Source organism: Salvia hispanica, chromosome 3 (assembly GCF_029641045.1).
Source record: "Salvia hispanica isolate PSC_SH4W2 chromosome 3, Shi_PSC_v1, whole genome shotgun sequence".
NCBI lineage: Eukaryota > Viridiplantae > Streptophyta > Magnoliopsida > Lamiales > Lamiaceae > Salvia > Salvia hispanica.
Window position 1 is genome coordinate 45,380,690 of NC_142694.1, and position 18,442 is coordinate 45,399,131.

General features: G+C 32.1%; 3 protein-coding genes across 3 annotated transcripts; all 3 read left to right on the plus strand.

Annotated features, from left to right (window-relative positions):
- Nucleotides 1-1,115: 1,115 nt before the first annotated feature.
- On the plus strand, nucleotides 1,116-2,002 carry LOC125210167 (agamous-like MADS-box protein AGL29). Its single transcript, XM_048109740.2, has one exon. It carries the CDS (start codon nucleotides 1,246-1,248, stop codon nucleotides 1,846-1,848), a length of 603 nt encoding a protein of 200 aa, XP_047965697.2. The 5' UTR covers nucleotides 1,116-1,245; the 3' UTR covers nucleotides 1,849-2,002.
- A 583-nt stretch (nucleotides 2,003-2,585) lies between these two features.
- LOC125210593 (NAD(P)-binding Rossmann-fold superfamily protein) lies at nucleotides 2,586-7,048 on the plus strand. The gene is made up of 10 exons (XM_048110128.2): nucleotides 2,586-2,776; nucleotides 4,036-4,168; nucleotides 4,265-4,353; nucleotides 4,868-4,923; nucleotides 5,019-5,074; nucleotides 5,719-5,812; nucleotides 5,973-6,052; nucleotides 6,320-6,362; nucleotides 6,555-6,646; nucleotides 6,733-7,048. Exons 1-10 carry the CDS (start codon nucleotides 2,730-2,732, stop codon nucleotides 6,907-6,909), a joined length of 867 nt encoding a protein of 288 aa, XP_047966085.1. The 5' UTR covers nucleotides 2,586-2,729; the 3' UTR covers nucleotides 6,910-7,048.
- Nucleotides 7,049-9,618: 2,570 nt separating this feature from the next.
- Nucleotides 9,619-12,192, plus strand: LOC125197864 (transcription initiation factor TFIID subunit 10-like). The gene is made up of 6 exons (XM_048096385.2): nucleotides 9,619-9,784; nucleotides 9,871-9,935; nucleotides 11,292-11,354; nucleotides 11,503-11,557; nucleotides 11,626-11,676; nucleotides 11,917-12,192. Exons 1-6 carry the CDS (start codon nucleotides 9,683-9,685, stop codon nucleotides 11,995-11,997), a joined length of 417 nt encoding a protein of 138 aa, XP_047952342.1. The 5' UTR covers nucleotides 9,619-9,682; the 3' UTR covers nucleotides 11,998-12,192.
- Nucleotides 12,193-18,442: the final 6,250 nt, after the last annotated feature.

Genomic DNA, 18,442 nt, shown 5'->3' on the forward strand with positions numbered 1-18,442 from the left:
TGTATGGTTTAATGTACGTAGAATTTATCATATAGTCGATACATAACAAAAGTTAAAGATATTTTCAGAAAATACTCGAAATTAAGTCCACTGGAATTTGAACACTCAAAATAATCAAGATCAACACTAATTTATAAGCATGTAGAAAATCAGTTGTGGCAATATGTTTTCTATTCCAGCACTGTGTAAAATTTAACAGGACTTCTCAAGATTGTATAAACACCATCGAAAATCCAAATTCGCTTCAATCAATATCCCTATAGATTGAATAAAAATTTAATAATTTTTTATATATTCTGCTTCAGTCAATACCCCTATAGATTGAATAAAAATTTAATAATTTCTGATATATTACTACGACATGTGTCCAATCAATTATAATTATAAAAATACTCTTTATTTATAGTATATGGTGGAAATCTTGACTCATCTACTTAATCACACAACATCATATATATATACGACATCATATATATATATATGGATGTATTCAAATCCTTTTCATATCTTTTGTCATTTTTCCTTCTTAATCCTAGCCCCACGATTTTGTCATCTGACGGTTAGATTAATGTCACGTGTCATTTAATAATGCACATTTTCATTCTAATAATGCACAGCAGCTAATAATGCAACATTATAAACTAATAATGCACATTTTCATTCTAATAATGCACAGCGGCTAATAATGCAACATTATAGACTAATAATGCATTGATCACAACCATCCAATTCAAGGATCCAAAGGCTGAGATTAAGAAGAAAATAGGACACTTAGGATGCAAAGGAGTCTAACGCATATATATAGTCATACTTAGAAATTAAAAAAAAAACATATAAAAGTGGGCAAAAACATTAGACAACGGTGCAATCAAAGACAACTAAAGAGGTTACATTTTCTTGTCACCAATTTGCTATTTAGTGCTCTTATCCTTAGCCTCGGATGCAATGGCAGACGTACATGCATGCTTGGATAAGGGCTTAAGCCCTTAATAAATCTATTTTCTAAATAATTTTTTTCCTTAGTTCGATTTATTCAAATTGTAAGATAAAAGCCCCCACCAACAATCTGTCTCACCTAAAAATATATTTTCGAATAAATTTTAGCCCCGAACGATTTAGACGAGGGATTGTGTGCCATCTATCTGCTTTTTGGTCTTGCGTTAGTACATGATTTTTTCGTTGGACTTGATTATAGGTTGTGTTTTTGTTATTGGACTCTTGCTCACCATTCTTTGATTGGACAGTATGGCGCGTCAGAAGCACACGAGGGGGCGACAAAAGATCCCGATCAAGCTGATACCGAACCAGGACGACCTCTACGCATGCTTCTCGAAGCGGCGGTCTGGCCTCTTCAAGAAGGCCAGCGAGCTGAGCACGCTGTGCGGCGCGGACGTCGGCGTCCTCGTGTTCTCCCCGACGGACAACCCCTTCTCCTTCTTCTCCCCGAGCATGGAAGCCGTCCTCGACCGGTTCCACAGCCCGGGGCAGCAGCCCCTCCGCCACTCGGCCTACGCCATCGACGCCCACGCGCGGGAATGCATACGCGTGCTCAACAAGCGGCTCGACGGGCTGAGCCAGCAGAAGATCGAGCTCCAGGAGCGCCAGCGGCGGGTGGAGGAGGCGGAGCGGGAGAGGGAGAAGGCGTGGTGGGAGGAGACGGGTGTGGAGGGACTGGATAAGGAGAGGGTGAGGGAGTGGATGGCTTGGTTTGGGGATTTCAAAGCTAGGGTTGAAGGGAAGGTGGCGAAGATGAGTTCTAATTCGGTTTGTGGCGGCGCCGATCAATTGATGGATCCGTTTTATACTACTAGTAATTTTTCGGATCACTCTGGTGGCGGAGATGAGTAATTTTTCCATCTCCGAATTTGTGTTTTCCTTCCAATAATTATTTTATCACTTCCTTTAATGTTGGATTATGCATTATGCATTATGTTACATAAACATCCTACTCCCCTAGTTCTAGAATTTCATAGAAGAGGCGAATTACAAAGTTGGATTATGCAAGATAGCATTACTCCATCCGTCCACGAAATATTATCCAAGTTTAGCTTGACACGAGTTTTAAAGTTGGAAAAGTTAGTGGATTGTAGTTCTCATATTTATATATTATTTTTATAATAGAATGCAAGTGTAATGAGTTAGTTGAAATTGAGATTCATTTACTAAAAATGGTAAAAAAGTAAAGTGTACAACATTTTGCAGATGGATCGAAATGATAAAATTGGACAACATTTCACAAACGTAGGGAGTATGTTACATAAAGAATTGATCGAGGATAGACACGAGAAGAGATTAAAAGCAACAAAATTGGATAAATTATGATGTGGAGACTCTAATTATCAACCTAGCCATCCTCCAAAGAAAGTAGTGCTAATACATCAATTCAAAGAAAATGCATATTCATGTTTAGTTTAAGATCAAAGTTTAATTCAAATTAAAGTTGTATTGGTAGAGCAAAGTTCCAATACAAGGCCAAAGAGAGACCACATCTTCATGACACGTGTCACTACATGAACTCTCCACGTGTCTTGGCGTTCCTACCTCCCTGCTAACTTCTAGATCGTGCCATATGCAGAATCATAAAACCAGAAAATAAAAAAATAAAAAAAACAAAGGAAAATAGAAAAACACTAAAAAGAAGAAAAGAAAACCCCAGGATTGTTCATTCCTCTCTCAGGCAATTTTGGCGACACCGATCTCGCTATAAAACTATAATTTGATCTAACGAAATGTCTCGATTAATTCAGTATTCGAGACTCTCGCTCCCCAGATTCTCGTAAGTTTTTTATTTTTTCTACATTTTTTCATTAGAATTTTTGTTGTTGATGCTTCTGTATTTCTATGGGTTACTTGTTTGGATTATGGATATTCTAACGTGCTAATCATCTATTTGCACATTTGTTAGAAAATGGAGCTTGAACTTTGGATTATAATTGATTGCTATGGTATTTCCTGCTTAATTTTGGTGTTTTAGTTTGTAGTAGTATAATTTTTTTTGCGGGGAGAATTGCAGTGCTTGAGTTTATCATTGTGTGATCGTCGTGCTAGCCTTCTGATGCGACAAATTTATGCTCTCGGCTTGTTTTCCCCCAAATGCGAAGTTGCCAGGGGGTGAAGAAGTAGTGGTACTTGATTATTATTGAGCATATGTGGTAGCTTCTTTCGAATGTTGAAATTATGTGAGCGTGTAGTGAATGTTGCCAGTATTAGGCATTGAGAAAATTGAAAAGAGGAAAAAAATGTATTGGTGGCAGACACACTGAGAAATTCTAATAAAGTTTTCTCATTTTTTTTGGTGTTTTATTCTGTTTTTATGATAATATTATGTAGGAAGAATGCTATATGAAAATAATTATGATATGGTTGTTTGTTGGGTTGAAACAATTTCCATGATTCCTGTAGAAAATGAGATTTTAAATCGTTGTAAGACAGGTTTTAAAATATTGGACTTCCTCTGGAGAAAAACATGTAATCATTCTTTGAGCTCCCTTACTGTACTTGCTGTAATTTTATACACTAATTAAAGCAAGAAACAAGTTTATTGTCTTAAGAAATGTGTCAAGATGTGCATTGTTTGCTTTGGTAGAAGATATGTCATGGTTCTTTCAGCATATCAAAGATTCAAAATACTAGGACGCCTATAATCAAGATAGGAAATGTAAGAAGCTTCTGAAATGTGGCAATTGCTTGGTTTGGGTGTCGATGCGGAACAAAAGGTCTTAAGATAGGAAATGTAATAAGCTTCTCAAATGTGGCAATTGCTTGGTTTGGGTGTCAATGCGGAGCAAAAGGTCTTATGATTTTAATGAGAAAGGTAGAATTTCTTGAAGTATGATTTTCTGACTCAGTGGCAGTTGATAAAGTGATTGTTTGATTGTAACCTTGTGTCCTTACTCTTTTTGTTTATGGTCTTTTGTTCCTTTCCAGATTATTCTTGACCTTGTGTCTCATAAGTGCTTCTCTATTTTCAGCAATCTTCGATACTCTTGTGTAAATATTTCTTGTTATTCTACTTACTGCGTTACCACAAAACAGTATAGCCGCATCAACAAATGGGCGTTTTTTCTCTTCTGGTCCTGATAAACCTACGGGCCCTAATGTTTATGTAAAACCTAATAAAATTGAGGAAGCGGAGACAGTCGAAGTGCCTCCTCCTCCAACAGAGAAGGTAGGTCTTTGGTTATTGAAGAGAATCTCTCATGTTTTAATAAATTTATCTAGCTGACTCATTATGCTTTGCTGTATTTTTTGTTTTGTATTTCAGTTGCTTGTGCTTGGGGGAAATGGATTTGTTGGTTCTAATGTCTGCAAGGAAGCTTTGAATCGTGGTTTGACTGTCGCTAGCCTCAGCAGGTATTCTACTGTAAATTTAAGAACAAATTTTTGGTCCATCTGGTTGTAAATGTGTGATTGTCTACCACTTGCTTTATTTTCAGAGTTATTGAAGAAAGCTTGTATTATGACGAATTCAATCATCATTTGCATGTTTATTTCATGTTACTCAGGGGATAATTCCTTCATACATGCTGCAGTATGAAGTTGCTATCCTATTTCTCTTGAGTTATTAAATTTGGGCTCAACATCTTCCTGAAGTTGGAAGTTGAGAACTTACAAACTTGAATGTTTTTCCTATAATGCACTCTTGTTATTTTCCCTGGCATATGGGTATACCTAACCGAGTTCAGAAAATGCTATTTTATATTTATGAAGATAAAATTAGCTTGAAAGAGGTGCCTCTGTGTTATCAAATGCCATTTCATCTTTTGCCTCGGCTTAGATGTAGTATCATTTTCTGTTCTAACTATTAAGTGGTTTTGTAACATCTGCTACTCACGCCTCACTAACCATTTTTTTTCCCCATCTGCAGGTCAGGAAGACCCTCGATACAAGAATCATGGGCTAACAGAGTAATGTGGCATCAAGGTTTTATGATTTCTCTGTTGTGTTCATTTGTCTCCCTAATCTCCCTACTGATTAGAAGGAATTTACTCATTTGAGTTTCCTTTTCCTGTTTGAAGGTAACCTTTTTTTGACTGAGTCGTGGAAGGATGCGCTGAAGGGAGTTACATCAATTGTGCGTTCTAACTTTGCCTCACATTTTGTTTTTGTTGTTAATTATCTAAATAAACTGAAAATACAGTGTTGTATAGTATCAAATTATTAACAGTTGCACTTTCTTTAGTAGCGTTTGCATTTGTTGCACAAAATTGGATTATTGGATATGATAGTTGGGCAGTGGTCTATCTTGTGTGTGAGTGTACTAAGTTAAGCTAGGCATATCACCAGTGAACGTATGAATTTTGTGATGATCAGATTACAATTTAATATTGGTCTGGACCAATCCTCACAGTACTTCTAAAGAAGTCCATCCTTCTGTGTTGTGCTCGACAAATTCTCTCTATATTTTTTATTGACTGAAAGCATGACTTACCTTGCTCAATGTACAGAATCAATCCTTTCTTATTCACATATTTCTTAAATGCATATGTAGGTACATGAGAACATAGCAATTTAAGCACTTGAAACTCCATAGTTGTGCTTATTAATTAACCAGTCCGATCTCCCTGTCTGATTGTCATGAGTCAGGAAGGACTGTTTAGATTATTTTATTAGAAAAATTTCCTGGATTTTTTCTATATTAATTTTGAGCTCATATTTCATTCTTCCAAGCTTGCTGCTGTTTAAGTCGATCATTGATGAAAGTGTTTTCCTACACAGATTTCTTGTGTTGGTGGGTTTGGTTCCAATTCACAGATGTACAAAATCAATGGAACTGCAAATATTAATGCTATTAGAGCTGCTTCAGAAGCAGGTGCTTTTATGGTTTTTTCCCTTTTCTTGTAGCAAGGCCATAGGTTGTCCTCAATACTTTTGTTTTCTCTAGCCAGGGTCTATTGGCTTTACCCTCTCATTCTATCTGAATTTTATGGATTGAGTTCTAGTTCTAACCCCTTTTTTCTCCTTATCTGTAGGTGTAAAGAGGTTTGTATATATCTCTGCTGCTGATTTTGGCCTCGTGAATTATCTTCTCCAAGGATATTATGAAGGAAAGGTATGATCAGATATCGTATGTGCCTAGCATTTAAGAAAGAGTTTATAATGTCCCTCACAGTATTTCTTTTATGAAACAATGGCATGAAGAAAAAGACATGGTAGGTGGCTGGGAGTTCTTGATAATTAGGAAGGGATGTAACAAGTAACAACACTCCTGTTAGTTTTAAACAAGTATCGCGTAAAGATGAATGAATCTTCACTTGGAAAATTTCTTGCATATTTACTACTCCGTATATCTCTGATGCCAGTATCATATGTTGTGCAGCGAGCCGCTGAGACAGAGCTACTCACCAGGTATCCATACGGAGGTGAGCCGCTGAGACTGGTCTTTTCTTGGTTTTTGAACTTTTGATTTTATGTAATATACCGAATCGACCTAATTACTTTCCTAGGACATAGTTATGAGTTCAAAGACTTGCTTGGTTGACCATAAATCTGAATCAAGAAATACATCACATAGTCATGCTCAACCTTATTGAAAGATCCTCTTGCTATAACAGGAGTAATATTGAGGCCGGGATTCATTCATGGAACTCGTCGTGTTGGGAGCATGAAGTTACCACTTGGTGTCATTGGTTCTCCTTTGGAGATGGTGAGGCTTAATTTTGTTTCGATTCATTGTGTGCGCTGTTTCTTTTTCCAGTCATTTGAAGCCGTTCCCGATTGATGAACATGCAGGTTCTCCAGTATACTAAAGCTCTGAACCAGATTCCCCTTGTTGGTCCTCTATTAACCCCGCCTGTTAGTGTCAATTCTGTGGCTAAGGTTGCCGTGAGAGCCGCGACTGACCCTGTATTCCCTCCGGGCATCGTTGATGTTTACGGGATCCAACGGTACGGCCAGCAGCAGAGATGAAACTTTCTTTTTCTCCAGACTGCTTATTTTGAGGCCGCAATAATAGAATTGCTAGTTTATTATAAGTGAGATGATGGCTGAATGTAATAAAGAGACGTTATGTAACTCCACAAATATCAAATTTTAGTATTTCTTGTTACTGGCTGAAATTCACAGCAATCATAGAAACTGACTGGCGATGTGGATCTTGATTTCATCCTCTTAGAGGGTGTTCGGTTTGCAAGATTGTATCCCGAGATTAAATTAGTAGTGTGATTGGTTCAAGAGATTCAATCCCACAATTAAATTCTAGATAATAATCATGTGATAATTAGTTATAACTAACTCCTTATGACTAAAATAATTTTACAATTTGGCAACCGAACATCACCTCAAAGCATCTTAAATGTTGCAACAAAACACTTGGCAGCTAAATTTGGAATAGTGAATATTTAATGCTACACATTCTAGAATTGAGGGTGGATCCCCCAACACTAAACATCACCTCAAAGCATCTTAAATGTTGCAACAAAACACTTGCAGCTAAATTTGGAATAGTGAATATTTAATGCTACACATTCTAGAATTGAGGGTGGATCCCCCAACACTAGGATTAGAGAGAGATTATACTAAAATTAGATTAATTCTAAACTTAGAAATTTTTAAACACTATCAGTGCTACTAATAATGTGGACTTTATCATTTCTATAATATTTCCCATAGGATGTGTTAAGGTCCTTACCGCATTTTAGTGTAAAACACAATACAAATTTCAGCCCTTGGATCCTTAGATTGGATGATTGTGATAATAATAGTCGAGCTACATTATTAGTCTTAAAATGTACATTATTCGACGAAGTACATTATTAGACTGAAAATTTACATTATTGGAATAAAATGGTACATTATTATCCGAACTACATTATTAGATGACACGTGTCATCAATCTAACCGTTAGATAAGATCCAATAGATGGCAAGTGTTTTGAGTTTTACTTATATTTAGCGTTTGGATATGAATACATCTCTATTTCGCCTGATTCTTTCTTACTTTACCAATTGCGTATAGTGTCATCTACAGTTTTGTCTATTTGTGGGCAAAAGCAGTATATATTTGGTCCTTGGATATTAAATTAATACTAATAAATACTATTTCATCCGTCCCACTTTAGGAGTCCCGGTCACTTTTGTACATCCGTTTTGTAAAAATCATAATAAATAGTTAAAGTAGAGAATGATATTTAGAGAGAGAATAATATAGATAAGAGTCTTTCCTACATTATTGTCTCGCTTACTTTAACATTTCTCCCTTTAACTATTTATTAGTATGTTTTTTACAAAATAAGTGTGCAAAAGTGAACGGGACTCCTAAAGTGGGATGGGGGGAATATTATTTTGTTCATATTTTTTAATAATATCACCAGACGTTATCATTGAAAGGATTTTTGCATTTTTTTTTATAAAGAAGTCAGACCAAAATATCCTCGAAGTATAAAAGCTATTCTCATCGTCCCCAAAGAATATGCAATTTGGATGGATTTTATTGCAAACTTGGTAAAACAAGAGAGAGGTAGAGAGAAAAAATATATAAAGTATTGTTAGTGGGGAATGAGTATACCTCATTAGAGAGAAAAGAATTTCTAAAATTAGAAAGTATATACTCCCTCCGTCCCATTTAAAATGAAACATTTGTAAATCGGCACAGAATTTTATGTAATGTTGTTTTGTGAGTTAATGAAGAGAGAGTAAAGTAAGAGAAATGAAAAAGTAGAGATGGAGTTATTTCTATTTTAGAAAACGTTTCATTTTTAATGGGACAATCAAAAAAGAAAAATATTTCATTTTTAATGGGACAGAGAGAGTAATATTCTTATGGGACAAACTAAACAAGAAAGAATGTATTTTCTTGTAGGACAGATGGAATATTTATTTATCTTTTCATGAGAGAGATGTCACGTAGTCAAAATATGTTGCAAATTTTGCAGGACAAATATTTGATGGAAAATGAATGAAGTAAAATATCGATCCTCTCTCTCACAAGAAAACTTTGAAGAGTATTTTATCCCAAAACATGAAAGACCTTTCAACGATATTATATATCAATGGAAAGATCTGACAATATTTTTTAAAGAATAAAGACTCAATTTCCAGACACTAAAAAATAGTGAATGCTAATTGAGGTTATAGAGATTTACACGATTTAAAATGGATAATACAATAGAGGAACGATAAACAATCAAATTTTGTACAACCAAAATAAGGTAATATTAATATTTGATGTATTAATTATATATTAAAATCATAAATATAGCAAGTGGATAAGTTAAAAAGACTTATTAGCATTTAACCTCATTTTTATTTTTATATTTGAATTTTCTTTCTATTATTTTTAAATTTTAAAATAAAGTATACACTAAATAAAATTAATGGTTTCAAAAAATTTAAAAAAATATACATAAATTATAAATATATGACCATAATATTATACACTTTCCATGTACTATATATGCATCCATATATTTTAATAAAATGCATAAATAAACCTATTTTTATACAAATAAACTAGTTTTTGGTTGTACAAAATTTGGTCACATAGATTTGTTGAATACAATAGGATGGAATATTTCAATTTCGGACTTGGATCGGGTCGGGCTCCATAACCGACCCGAAATGACCCGACGAACGAATACTTATTTATACCTCAATTCAGTCCAAGGAATAAAGTAATCGTCGTGCCTGAGCTCGCGCCGCTTCCATCTCCGCCGCTAATTGAGCCTAGGGAAGGACTCTGAAAAATGAACGGCCAAACCAGCCATCAGCAGCCCAAGGATGGGCGACACGACGACGATACTGCGCTCACTGAGTTCCTCGCTTCCTTAATGGACTATACCCCCACGGTAATAGTCGCTATCTATATACCTCGCCGTGTTGCAATTGAAATTCCGTATCCGTTTTATTTGTAACTAATCGTGTTTCTACACAGATACCTGATGAATTGGTGGAGCATTACTTGGCCAAAAGTGGATTCCAGTGCCCCGACACCCGATTGTAGGTATACTCTTCCCTTTCATTGTGTTTTGCCCTAGATCGGGGGAAACAGTATCGGTTTAGTTTGAATTATTCTGCAACTTTCAGTTTTTGTAGTTTACTACGACCATTTTAGCTTGTTTTATCCTGATGCTCAACTGTTGATCTAATTCTTCTTCTTCTTATTTTCTTTAATTGCTTAACTATGACTTGTTTCAGTTTACCAATTTTAGGTTGTTCTGTTTTACAATATAGTCTAGAAATCACCTGGAGGCAGATGTTGTGTGCGAACTCCTAACTAGATTACATAGCAGGATCTTATTTAGTGTTTATTTGGAGTAGCTGAGTGCACTAGTGCTAGTTGTGGGTTCTAGTTTTTCTTTTATTTTTGCATTTGAAGTGGATTGATTTTCAAGTGCGTTTTGAGCAAGTGCATAACACTACTGATAAACACTTTCTATTATGAAAGCAGACTTTTATTCCAAAAACCTCTCCTGTTCTTCAATTAGGAAGAAAACAACACATAGATGTCATGACTCATGGTAGTGGAGAGTTTTGATAGAAACTTTTTTGCTTTTTTTTGTGAAATTATTTTCCATTTACAAGGTTATTTGACCTACAATGTATGTCCACTGTGGCATGCATGTAAAACCTATATCCAGTGAAAGCATACAACCAGGTTTATTAAATTTCTCTGCTATTCCTTATTTGAGTATTCCTTGCTTCCAGTAGCATTCAGCACATTACCATTAAAAATCAGCCTCAAATAACTTGGAATAGTTAGATGTACAGAAAATACTTTTGGGGACAGATCTGTATACTTAAATGCTACTGCTGTAATTCGAAATGATTAATTGTCATAAAATGCATCATACTATACATGCACGTATTTCTTCTATATACTCCCTCTATCCTAAAGAAATAGTCGCTATCGATAGTGGCATGGGTTTTATATAAAGTGGTTGGAGCATTGTGAGCGGAGAGTGATTCCCATGGTGAGAGGGTTTAAGGTTTAGTTTCTAAAAATTGAGACTCACTAATTTTGGCTTGACGGACAAAATGGCAAAAAGTGAATATTTTTAAAGGACGGAGTGAGTATTTCTGAAGAATATTGATTTGGCATAGATTCCTCCTCCTTACAGACTAGGAAATGTAATTCAGCAATGCTGTTTGTTTACTCATAAAAAGAGTCAACGTGCTAACTATAGCTAATTAATTTTCCTTTTATGGCAATTCTTAGACAGTGTTGTTTTCTTTTTTATTCTCTTCTAATTTTCCCCCTTTTACTGTTTACCCATGTGCTTCTCCCCCGTTTGCTGGTGCTTTCAGTTCACATCTTCTTTCGATGTATCATGTTTTCTCTTTCTTTCTCGTTAGGACAAGGTTGGTAGCAGTTGCAACACAGAAGTTCATTGCAGATGTGGCAACTGATGCACTTCAGTATGTTCTTTTACCTTCCTCTTTGCAAATTGTACTTAGAGATAATCATTATATATGTGGTTCGTTTTGATTGCCCTTGCTGTATCTGTCTTAGTGTTTATCGGATGATTGTTTCCTTGAATGATTGTTTCCTTGCATCTCAATGCAGACAGTGTAAGGCAAGGCCAGCTGTAATCAAGGACAAAAGAGATAAACAGCAAAAGGTTGATACATATATAATTTAATGTTAATTCCGATCAGTCTTTATTAGTTTTAACAATCTTCATAACAGGAGAAGCGTTTGATCTTGACAATGGAGGATCTTTCCAAGGCTCTACGAGAGGTAACTGCCTTAGTTTCATACTTTTACGCGTCCTGCTCTTGATGAGCATTTCAAAGATTGACAGCACTAGTTAGTTGAATGGTAGCGGTGGTTTTTTTTAGTGAGTGGACCAGCAGTATTGCGACCACCTCAAATAACTTACCCAACATGGATTTTGTCACTAGTAACCGAGTGTGTAATCGAAAATCAAGTTATTCATTTTCATTGATAGTAACCGAGTTTTCTCCATACCGCTTGCAGTATGGTGTGAATGTCAAACACCAAGAATACTTTGCTGACACTCCAACGGCTGGTTTAGATCCTGCTACGAGAGACGAGTGACTACTTGCCCAAACCACTGGATGCAATTGGATATGTATACCAAGTGTGTTTGAGGATTTGTGCAGTTGGTGTAGCTATCTCCATCTCTATCTTTTCCATTCTAATCAAATTACTGTCAGTGTCAATGTTGTGCAATTGAACTCTGCGTAATTTAGTTGAATACAATGAAACGTGTGCAGTACATATTTTTGTTTATGATTCTCTGTTAGTTTGCAATCCGCTTAAATATCTTATTTTCTTTTATTATTTTTAGTAAATGGATGGTATATTTCACTATTTAATTTCAATAACATTATATTATAAAATTAATACGTACTAGTACTATATATGGAGTAATATTTATATTTTTATTAATTTTTTCATTTATATTTATATTTTTTTAAAATTTGTGTAAATTCAAAAAGAGATATTTAATTTCTTTACATTTTTTTCAAAATCGAGTCAAGTTAAAAAGGGACATTTAATACAAGGTTGAAAGAGGATTTAATTCATGGATTTAAGACGAAAAATCTGTCAAACTTAAATTTGTTTTATGAATGAAATGGCCTTTGTCGAACATTTTCAATATATAGTTACTAATTTTGCTGAATAGAACTTACTCCCTTTGTCCCCTAATAATTGTTTACTTTGGTTGGAAGGAGTTAGTGAAATGTGATGTCTACTTGTTATTTATAGTCTAAAATGAAATTGGACAATTAATTAGGGACAGACAAAAAATGGCAAAAATGGATAATTAATGGTGGACGGAGAGAGTACATTATTACTATATTCATATGAACTTTTCTACCGTGAGAATGAGGAAACTATTTTCACTATTTGGATTGCGAAGATCTACGATAGAGTAATAAACATTATATAAGTTCTTCGCGAAGATCGCAAAGAGCTTGTATAGTTTTATTAATTAGTGGTTTGTTCTCACATCCAATAAGAGTTATTTGGGTGTTTTTATTTTAAAGTTTTTAACTAACCCTTCATTACTAATCTTTATCAAATATGATTCCACTGGGCTTCTGAAGGACAAATTTTGATTAGTTTTATTTGTCACAACTGAAGGTCTCTCCCTTTCATAACATTAGTTACAAGACAGAAATTAAATTCAAGTAATTGCTCAATAATGTGATTACTGCAGTATGAAATAAAAAAATATACTCAGTTAAATAAAGAATACTAAAACTACGTAACTTATTCCCACATAAACCAACAGAGGTGATTTAATTGTTATAATAATTATGGGTCGTGTTTGGTTGACGGGAAAGTAAAGTTGGAAAGGAAAAGATTCGTGGGAAAATGAATTTCAGGAATATGATTCCTAATAAGTAATAACTTTACTTTCCAGTATTTGGAAAATATCAAGATTTTATATTTTATATTTGATTCAAACACCAAACTAAAAATATATATTACTATTTTTTATTTATAAAAAAATAATAATATAATTTTTTTAATAAATTATTAATTACAAATGATAATAATTATATTATTTTATTTATTATTACGATGGATAGTTTAAATATGGATCATCCATCACAATATATAATAATATAAGAATGAACTACACAAATGGTTCCTGGACTATGGGTTTATCTCGCCCATAGTCCCTGGACTTTAAAAATATCGCCAGTAGTCCCTGGACTAAGGGTTTATCTCGAAATTGGTCATTTTGGCTTTTTTTGGTACGAAAATACCCTTTGATATTATTTTGGGGGGTTTGGGCAATTTGGTCTTTTTACACTTTTAACATTTTAAATCTGATATTATTTTAGTTATGTACTAACTTTGATATTATTTCAAAATTATCATTCTTCTTCCATTTTGTTATCCTTCACTGAATTTGTTTTTTTAATTTCAATATTAGATTTAATTTTACAAAATTTTAAATTTTATTTTTTAAATATCAATAAATTTTTTTAATTATAAAAATTATTAAATAGCAAAAATTAAAATTAATAGTTATAATCAATATTTGATAGTGTATAGTACTATGTAATCAATAAGGTATGACAACGCCTTAGTTTTAATAAATATTTAAATAGCTTTAATAATAAATAGATTATATAACACAATTTATTCTGAAATAAATATGCATCTAATGTAAGACTAATATAATTTTTGTTTATTAATTTGAAAACAATCAAAATTTACTAGAAAATTTCAACAAAAATACTCCTATATAAAATTTTAAGTAGGATCAAATTTTTAGTCAACTTCATAATATTTAATCACAAGCAATTATAACAACCGAACGGAGGCTAAATAGAATAACTCTTATTTTTCCATCATAATTAATATTATTTTTCTGTACTTCTTCAATTCAATTGAATATTATATTAAATAACAAAAATTAATAGTTTTAATCAATATTTATAGTGTCCATGAATTAATAGTTTTCATTAAAAAATTTATTGATAATTAAAAATCTAAATATTAAATTTAATTTTATAAAATTAAATCTAATATTGAAATAAAAAATTCAGTGAAGCATAACAAAATGAAAGAAGAATGATAATTTTGAAATAATATCAAAGTTAGTACATAACTAAAATAAGATCAGATTTAAAATGTTAAAAGTGTAAAAAGACCAAATTGCCCAAACCCCCCAAAATAATATCAAAGGCTATTTTCGTACCAAAAAAACCAAAAGGACCAATTTCGAGATAAACCCTTAGTCCAGGGACTACTGGCGATATTTTTAAAGTCCAGGGACTATGGGCGAGATAAACCCATAGTCCAGGGACCATTGTGTAGTTCACTCATAATATAATTGTCATAATAGTTACATGGAGTATTATAATCATAAATGCTTATAAATAATCTTATTATTATATATAATATTTACAGATATTATAAATAAATAAATTTTATAATTTAAATTTCACTACGATTTTATTGATTAATTATTAATTTATAAAATAATAGTAATTATTATTATTATTATATCATTTATATTATATTTATATTCTAATTATTTAATAAATTATTAATTACTATTATGATAATAAAAATTATATATAAATATAATAATAATAATAATAATAATATAGTTATAATTATGATAAATTTAATTATAGTTATTTATTATATTGAAATTAAGTATGATTATAATTTAAAATTATTTTTAAATATTGTATTTAATAATAATAGTAATAATAATAATATATTGCATTAAATATGTAAGAATCCTAAAACTGGGAAAGAGAATACCTAAGAAAAGCTAGGAATTCTGATTACTTTCCCAGCTTGATTAAAAACCGAAACAAACAAAGGAATTTAAAATATAAGGAATCAGATTATTTTCCCGGACAGAATCCTGACAACCAAACATGGCCATGAGGTCTAATTATACTGTTGTGTATTTTTGAAATTAATTTAATCTAAGGCCATGTTTGGTAGGGGTGATAACTCATCTAGGGATGGAAATCCATTAAAAAATATCATTTTTGTTCATGAATTTCCATCCCTAGATAAATTATCACCCCTACCATCTATTATAAAATTATAGATTGATGACAATTGTATTGCTCAATATCACCCAACTCTTTATGCTGAACAATATTAAATTATGTAAATAATTAATGCTCTTTCCTAAAGGTTTCTACTTTCTACTTTACTTAATTATGCGTGTACGACATTTAGGATACTTTTAAAGAGTGGTTCCAAAGGTGAGATAATATATTTTTTTATTTTCTTAGAGATGATAGAAACTATACTATGTTTGATAACAAAATAAAAATGAGATCCTAAAGATAAAAAGTAGGAACTAAAATAACAAAATAAAATATCTTCTTCCGATTTTTATTATTATTAATTTTGAGGATTGTAATAAAAATTGATGAAGATAAGCTCTTCACTTTCTATTAATAAGTTAATCTAACTATATAAGTGCGTAAGAAATTAAAATAGTCATAGTGATGTATGCATTGATTATTTAAGCCCTTCATTAGTCCCTTTGATACATTTATTTCGATTAATATTAATATTAGTACTATATAAGATGGAGGAATCACAACGGACTATTTTATAATTTCTTGTTAATTGTTATCATGAAAGCATTTATGCTGTTATAGCTATTAAAGCTGTTACCAACGAATAGAAATCAAACTAATGATTATCAACCCAACTCAACAAAAGCTACTAAGCTAAATAGTTTAGTATGGATATTTAATAATTTAGCCGGTGAGTTAACTATATAAAAAAAATTAATATCATTATTGGTAATTTTTCCATAAGAAAATTATCCCTCTTTTTTAAGAGAAGAATATTGTGCATTGGTCCCTAAACCTATAAATTTTATATTTTGTGTGTTGTTTTCTATCGCGGGTCGATTATCATGTTCGACTGGCTTTTTAAAAATCATACTTAGTACAATTAAATCAACGTAGCTTTCTATTTGTTTTTTTTATCCTACTTGCTACAAACTTTAAAAATGGTCTAAAATATCACAAATGTTTCACGGTCGCCCACATATAATAAGTTTTCGCTGAAAATACCTTATTTCGCACCAGGTTGAGAGATACACAGTATGTAAAATTTATGATATTTTAAACCGCTTTTAAAATTTATAAAAAAAAATATCAGATGTATTTATAATATTAAAAAACAATATCCCTTAACTTTATGTCATTAAAAGCTAGTAATTAATAAAATACTATAAAGTATCTGATGCAAATATAATAAATCTAAGCGAGGCCTCGTCGACGTTTCGCAAATGATTGATTTTAATTGTGATTAGTGAGTGGTTTGGGTGATTCCTTATCTAAAAACAGAATAATGGCTGACTTAATTAAATGCTTTTTTTTTTGTTTCTTGAGTTGGACTTATTAAATGCTTTATGTCACGTATCAACCCTCTTTTGGGAACAATTATAATGCTATCGCTCTATTTGTTGTGCCCAATTTTCAATTATTTTCATTAATTTTGGTGCTTTTCCCACTAACAATATACATAATTCTTTCACTGGATACGATCTTAATTAATATTCCCCCTCTATTTTCTAACAATCTTTTAGTATTTTTTAAGTCTTCTAGAATTCGTATACATGCATGCTAAGATTCTCTATAAAAACACTTAACTAATTCTATCTCTTATTCACATTTTGGCCTTCTCTTTTTTCACCAAGATTACGTTTTGATATATTTATGCAACACTGCAATAATATATTAGAAATTACTATTACTAATTATTTACTCTATAGTGGTTTAATCTCCAATTAGATGTAATATCATCTGTGCACCACGCTACATACTCAAGAATTGAACCCAAGCACAGCACCACAGAATAATTTGTGAAAGTAAAAAGAGTTAGATTAAAAAATTACGACTTGTTGAAAGATTAATTTGGGCCCATGAAATGACACACATAAATATTTGGATATTGTTTTGAGAATGGGATGGCATCCAATTAATCTCCAACACAGTGCTTGTCCTTTCACATTGATGTACGGCCAATTATATTTATATACACATAGCATTTTGTAATTTTCTGTAGTATCTTCTCTAAATCAAAATATACTACTACTAGTTATCACAATACTATAGTATATATCCATACAAAATTGTATAAAGATCGACATGGCCAAGCAATGACCAGAATGCAAATAGGAGAAGAAAATGGAGTATTCGAAGAAAATGTGTAACTTTCACCGTAAAAGTTGCCGGATTGACCAGAATTTAACAAAAATATTATAGTTTTGCTGACAATTTGTCCAAAAGGAAGTGATGGCAGGAACGTAATTAAATGGGAAGATATCATGACATTGGAAAAGTTAATGATGCACTAAAAATATTCTTTATAAATAAATCCCTTGATTAATGATTATGTGACTTTGATGATGTATATGCCCACATGAATAATCTGAGTGGTTTGTCCCTGTAGCTGGGACTACTCTTCTCCATTTCAGATAAGCATTCTCTTTCACTTTACATAGTGCTTTCATACTCTGAATACATAGAAGTCATATAATGATATAGGGAGTAATCCTTTTTATGATTCATTTTTTTTACTTTGTAATAGAATTAAAAAAAAAAGATGTTATAGCAAATCTCATATTTTGATTATGCTAATATATACACACGACAATAGTCACACTGGATTTATATGGTTCAATTTATTTCTTACATGTTATAAAATAGAAAAAAAATTGTCAAAAATATCATGAAATTTGATCAAATTCTATTTTATTTTCATAATTTTAAAAATCAGTAAGAAACCTATAATGTTTGAATTTGTTCTTTGGTGAATTTTTTTATTAAATACTTGATATGATAGCTGAAAAATTAGTACATAGGCATCACCGCCAATGAGTTTGCAAAATTTTGTCCATTAATAAGAAAAACTATATCGTTGGATTGAAATATATGAATAACACCATTAGATAATTAAGAATAGATCCAAATTAATCTTTTTGCTTGATTTTAAAATTGAGGATAAATTAAAATTCGACCAAACT

Bases quoted from the DNA above. Each gene is read 5' to 3' on its own strand.
- LOC125210167 (XM_048109740.2), top strand. From the start codon at position 1,246: ATGGCGCGTCAGAAGCACACGAGGGGGCGACAAAAGATCCCGATCAAG.
- LOC125210593 (XM_048110128.2), top strand. From the start codon at position 2,730: ATGTCTCGATTAATTCAGTATTCGAGACTCTCGCTCCCCAGATTCTC. The intron at 5,813-5,972 runs GTGCTTTTATGG...CCTTATCTGTAG, and splicing joins TAGAGCTGCTTCAGAAGCAG to GTGTAAAGAGGTTTGTATAT. The intron at 6,053-6,319 runs GTATGATCAGAT...TATGTTGTGCAG, and splicing joins AAGGATATTATGAAGGAAAG to CGAGCCGCTGAGACAGAGCT.
- LOC125197864 (XM_048096385.2), top strand. From the start codon at position 9,683: ATGAACGGCCAAACCAGCCATCAGCAGCCCAAGGATGGGCGACACGAC. The intron at 11,558-11,625 runs GTTGATACATAT...TCTTCATAACAG, and splicing joins AAAGAGATAAACAGCAAAAG to GAGAAGCGTTTGATCTTGAC. The intron at 11,677-11,916 runs GTAACTGCCTTA...TACCGCTTGCAG, and splicing joins TTTCCAAGGCTCTACGAGAG to TATGGTGTGAATGTCAAACA.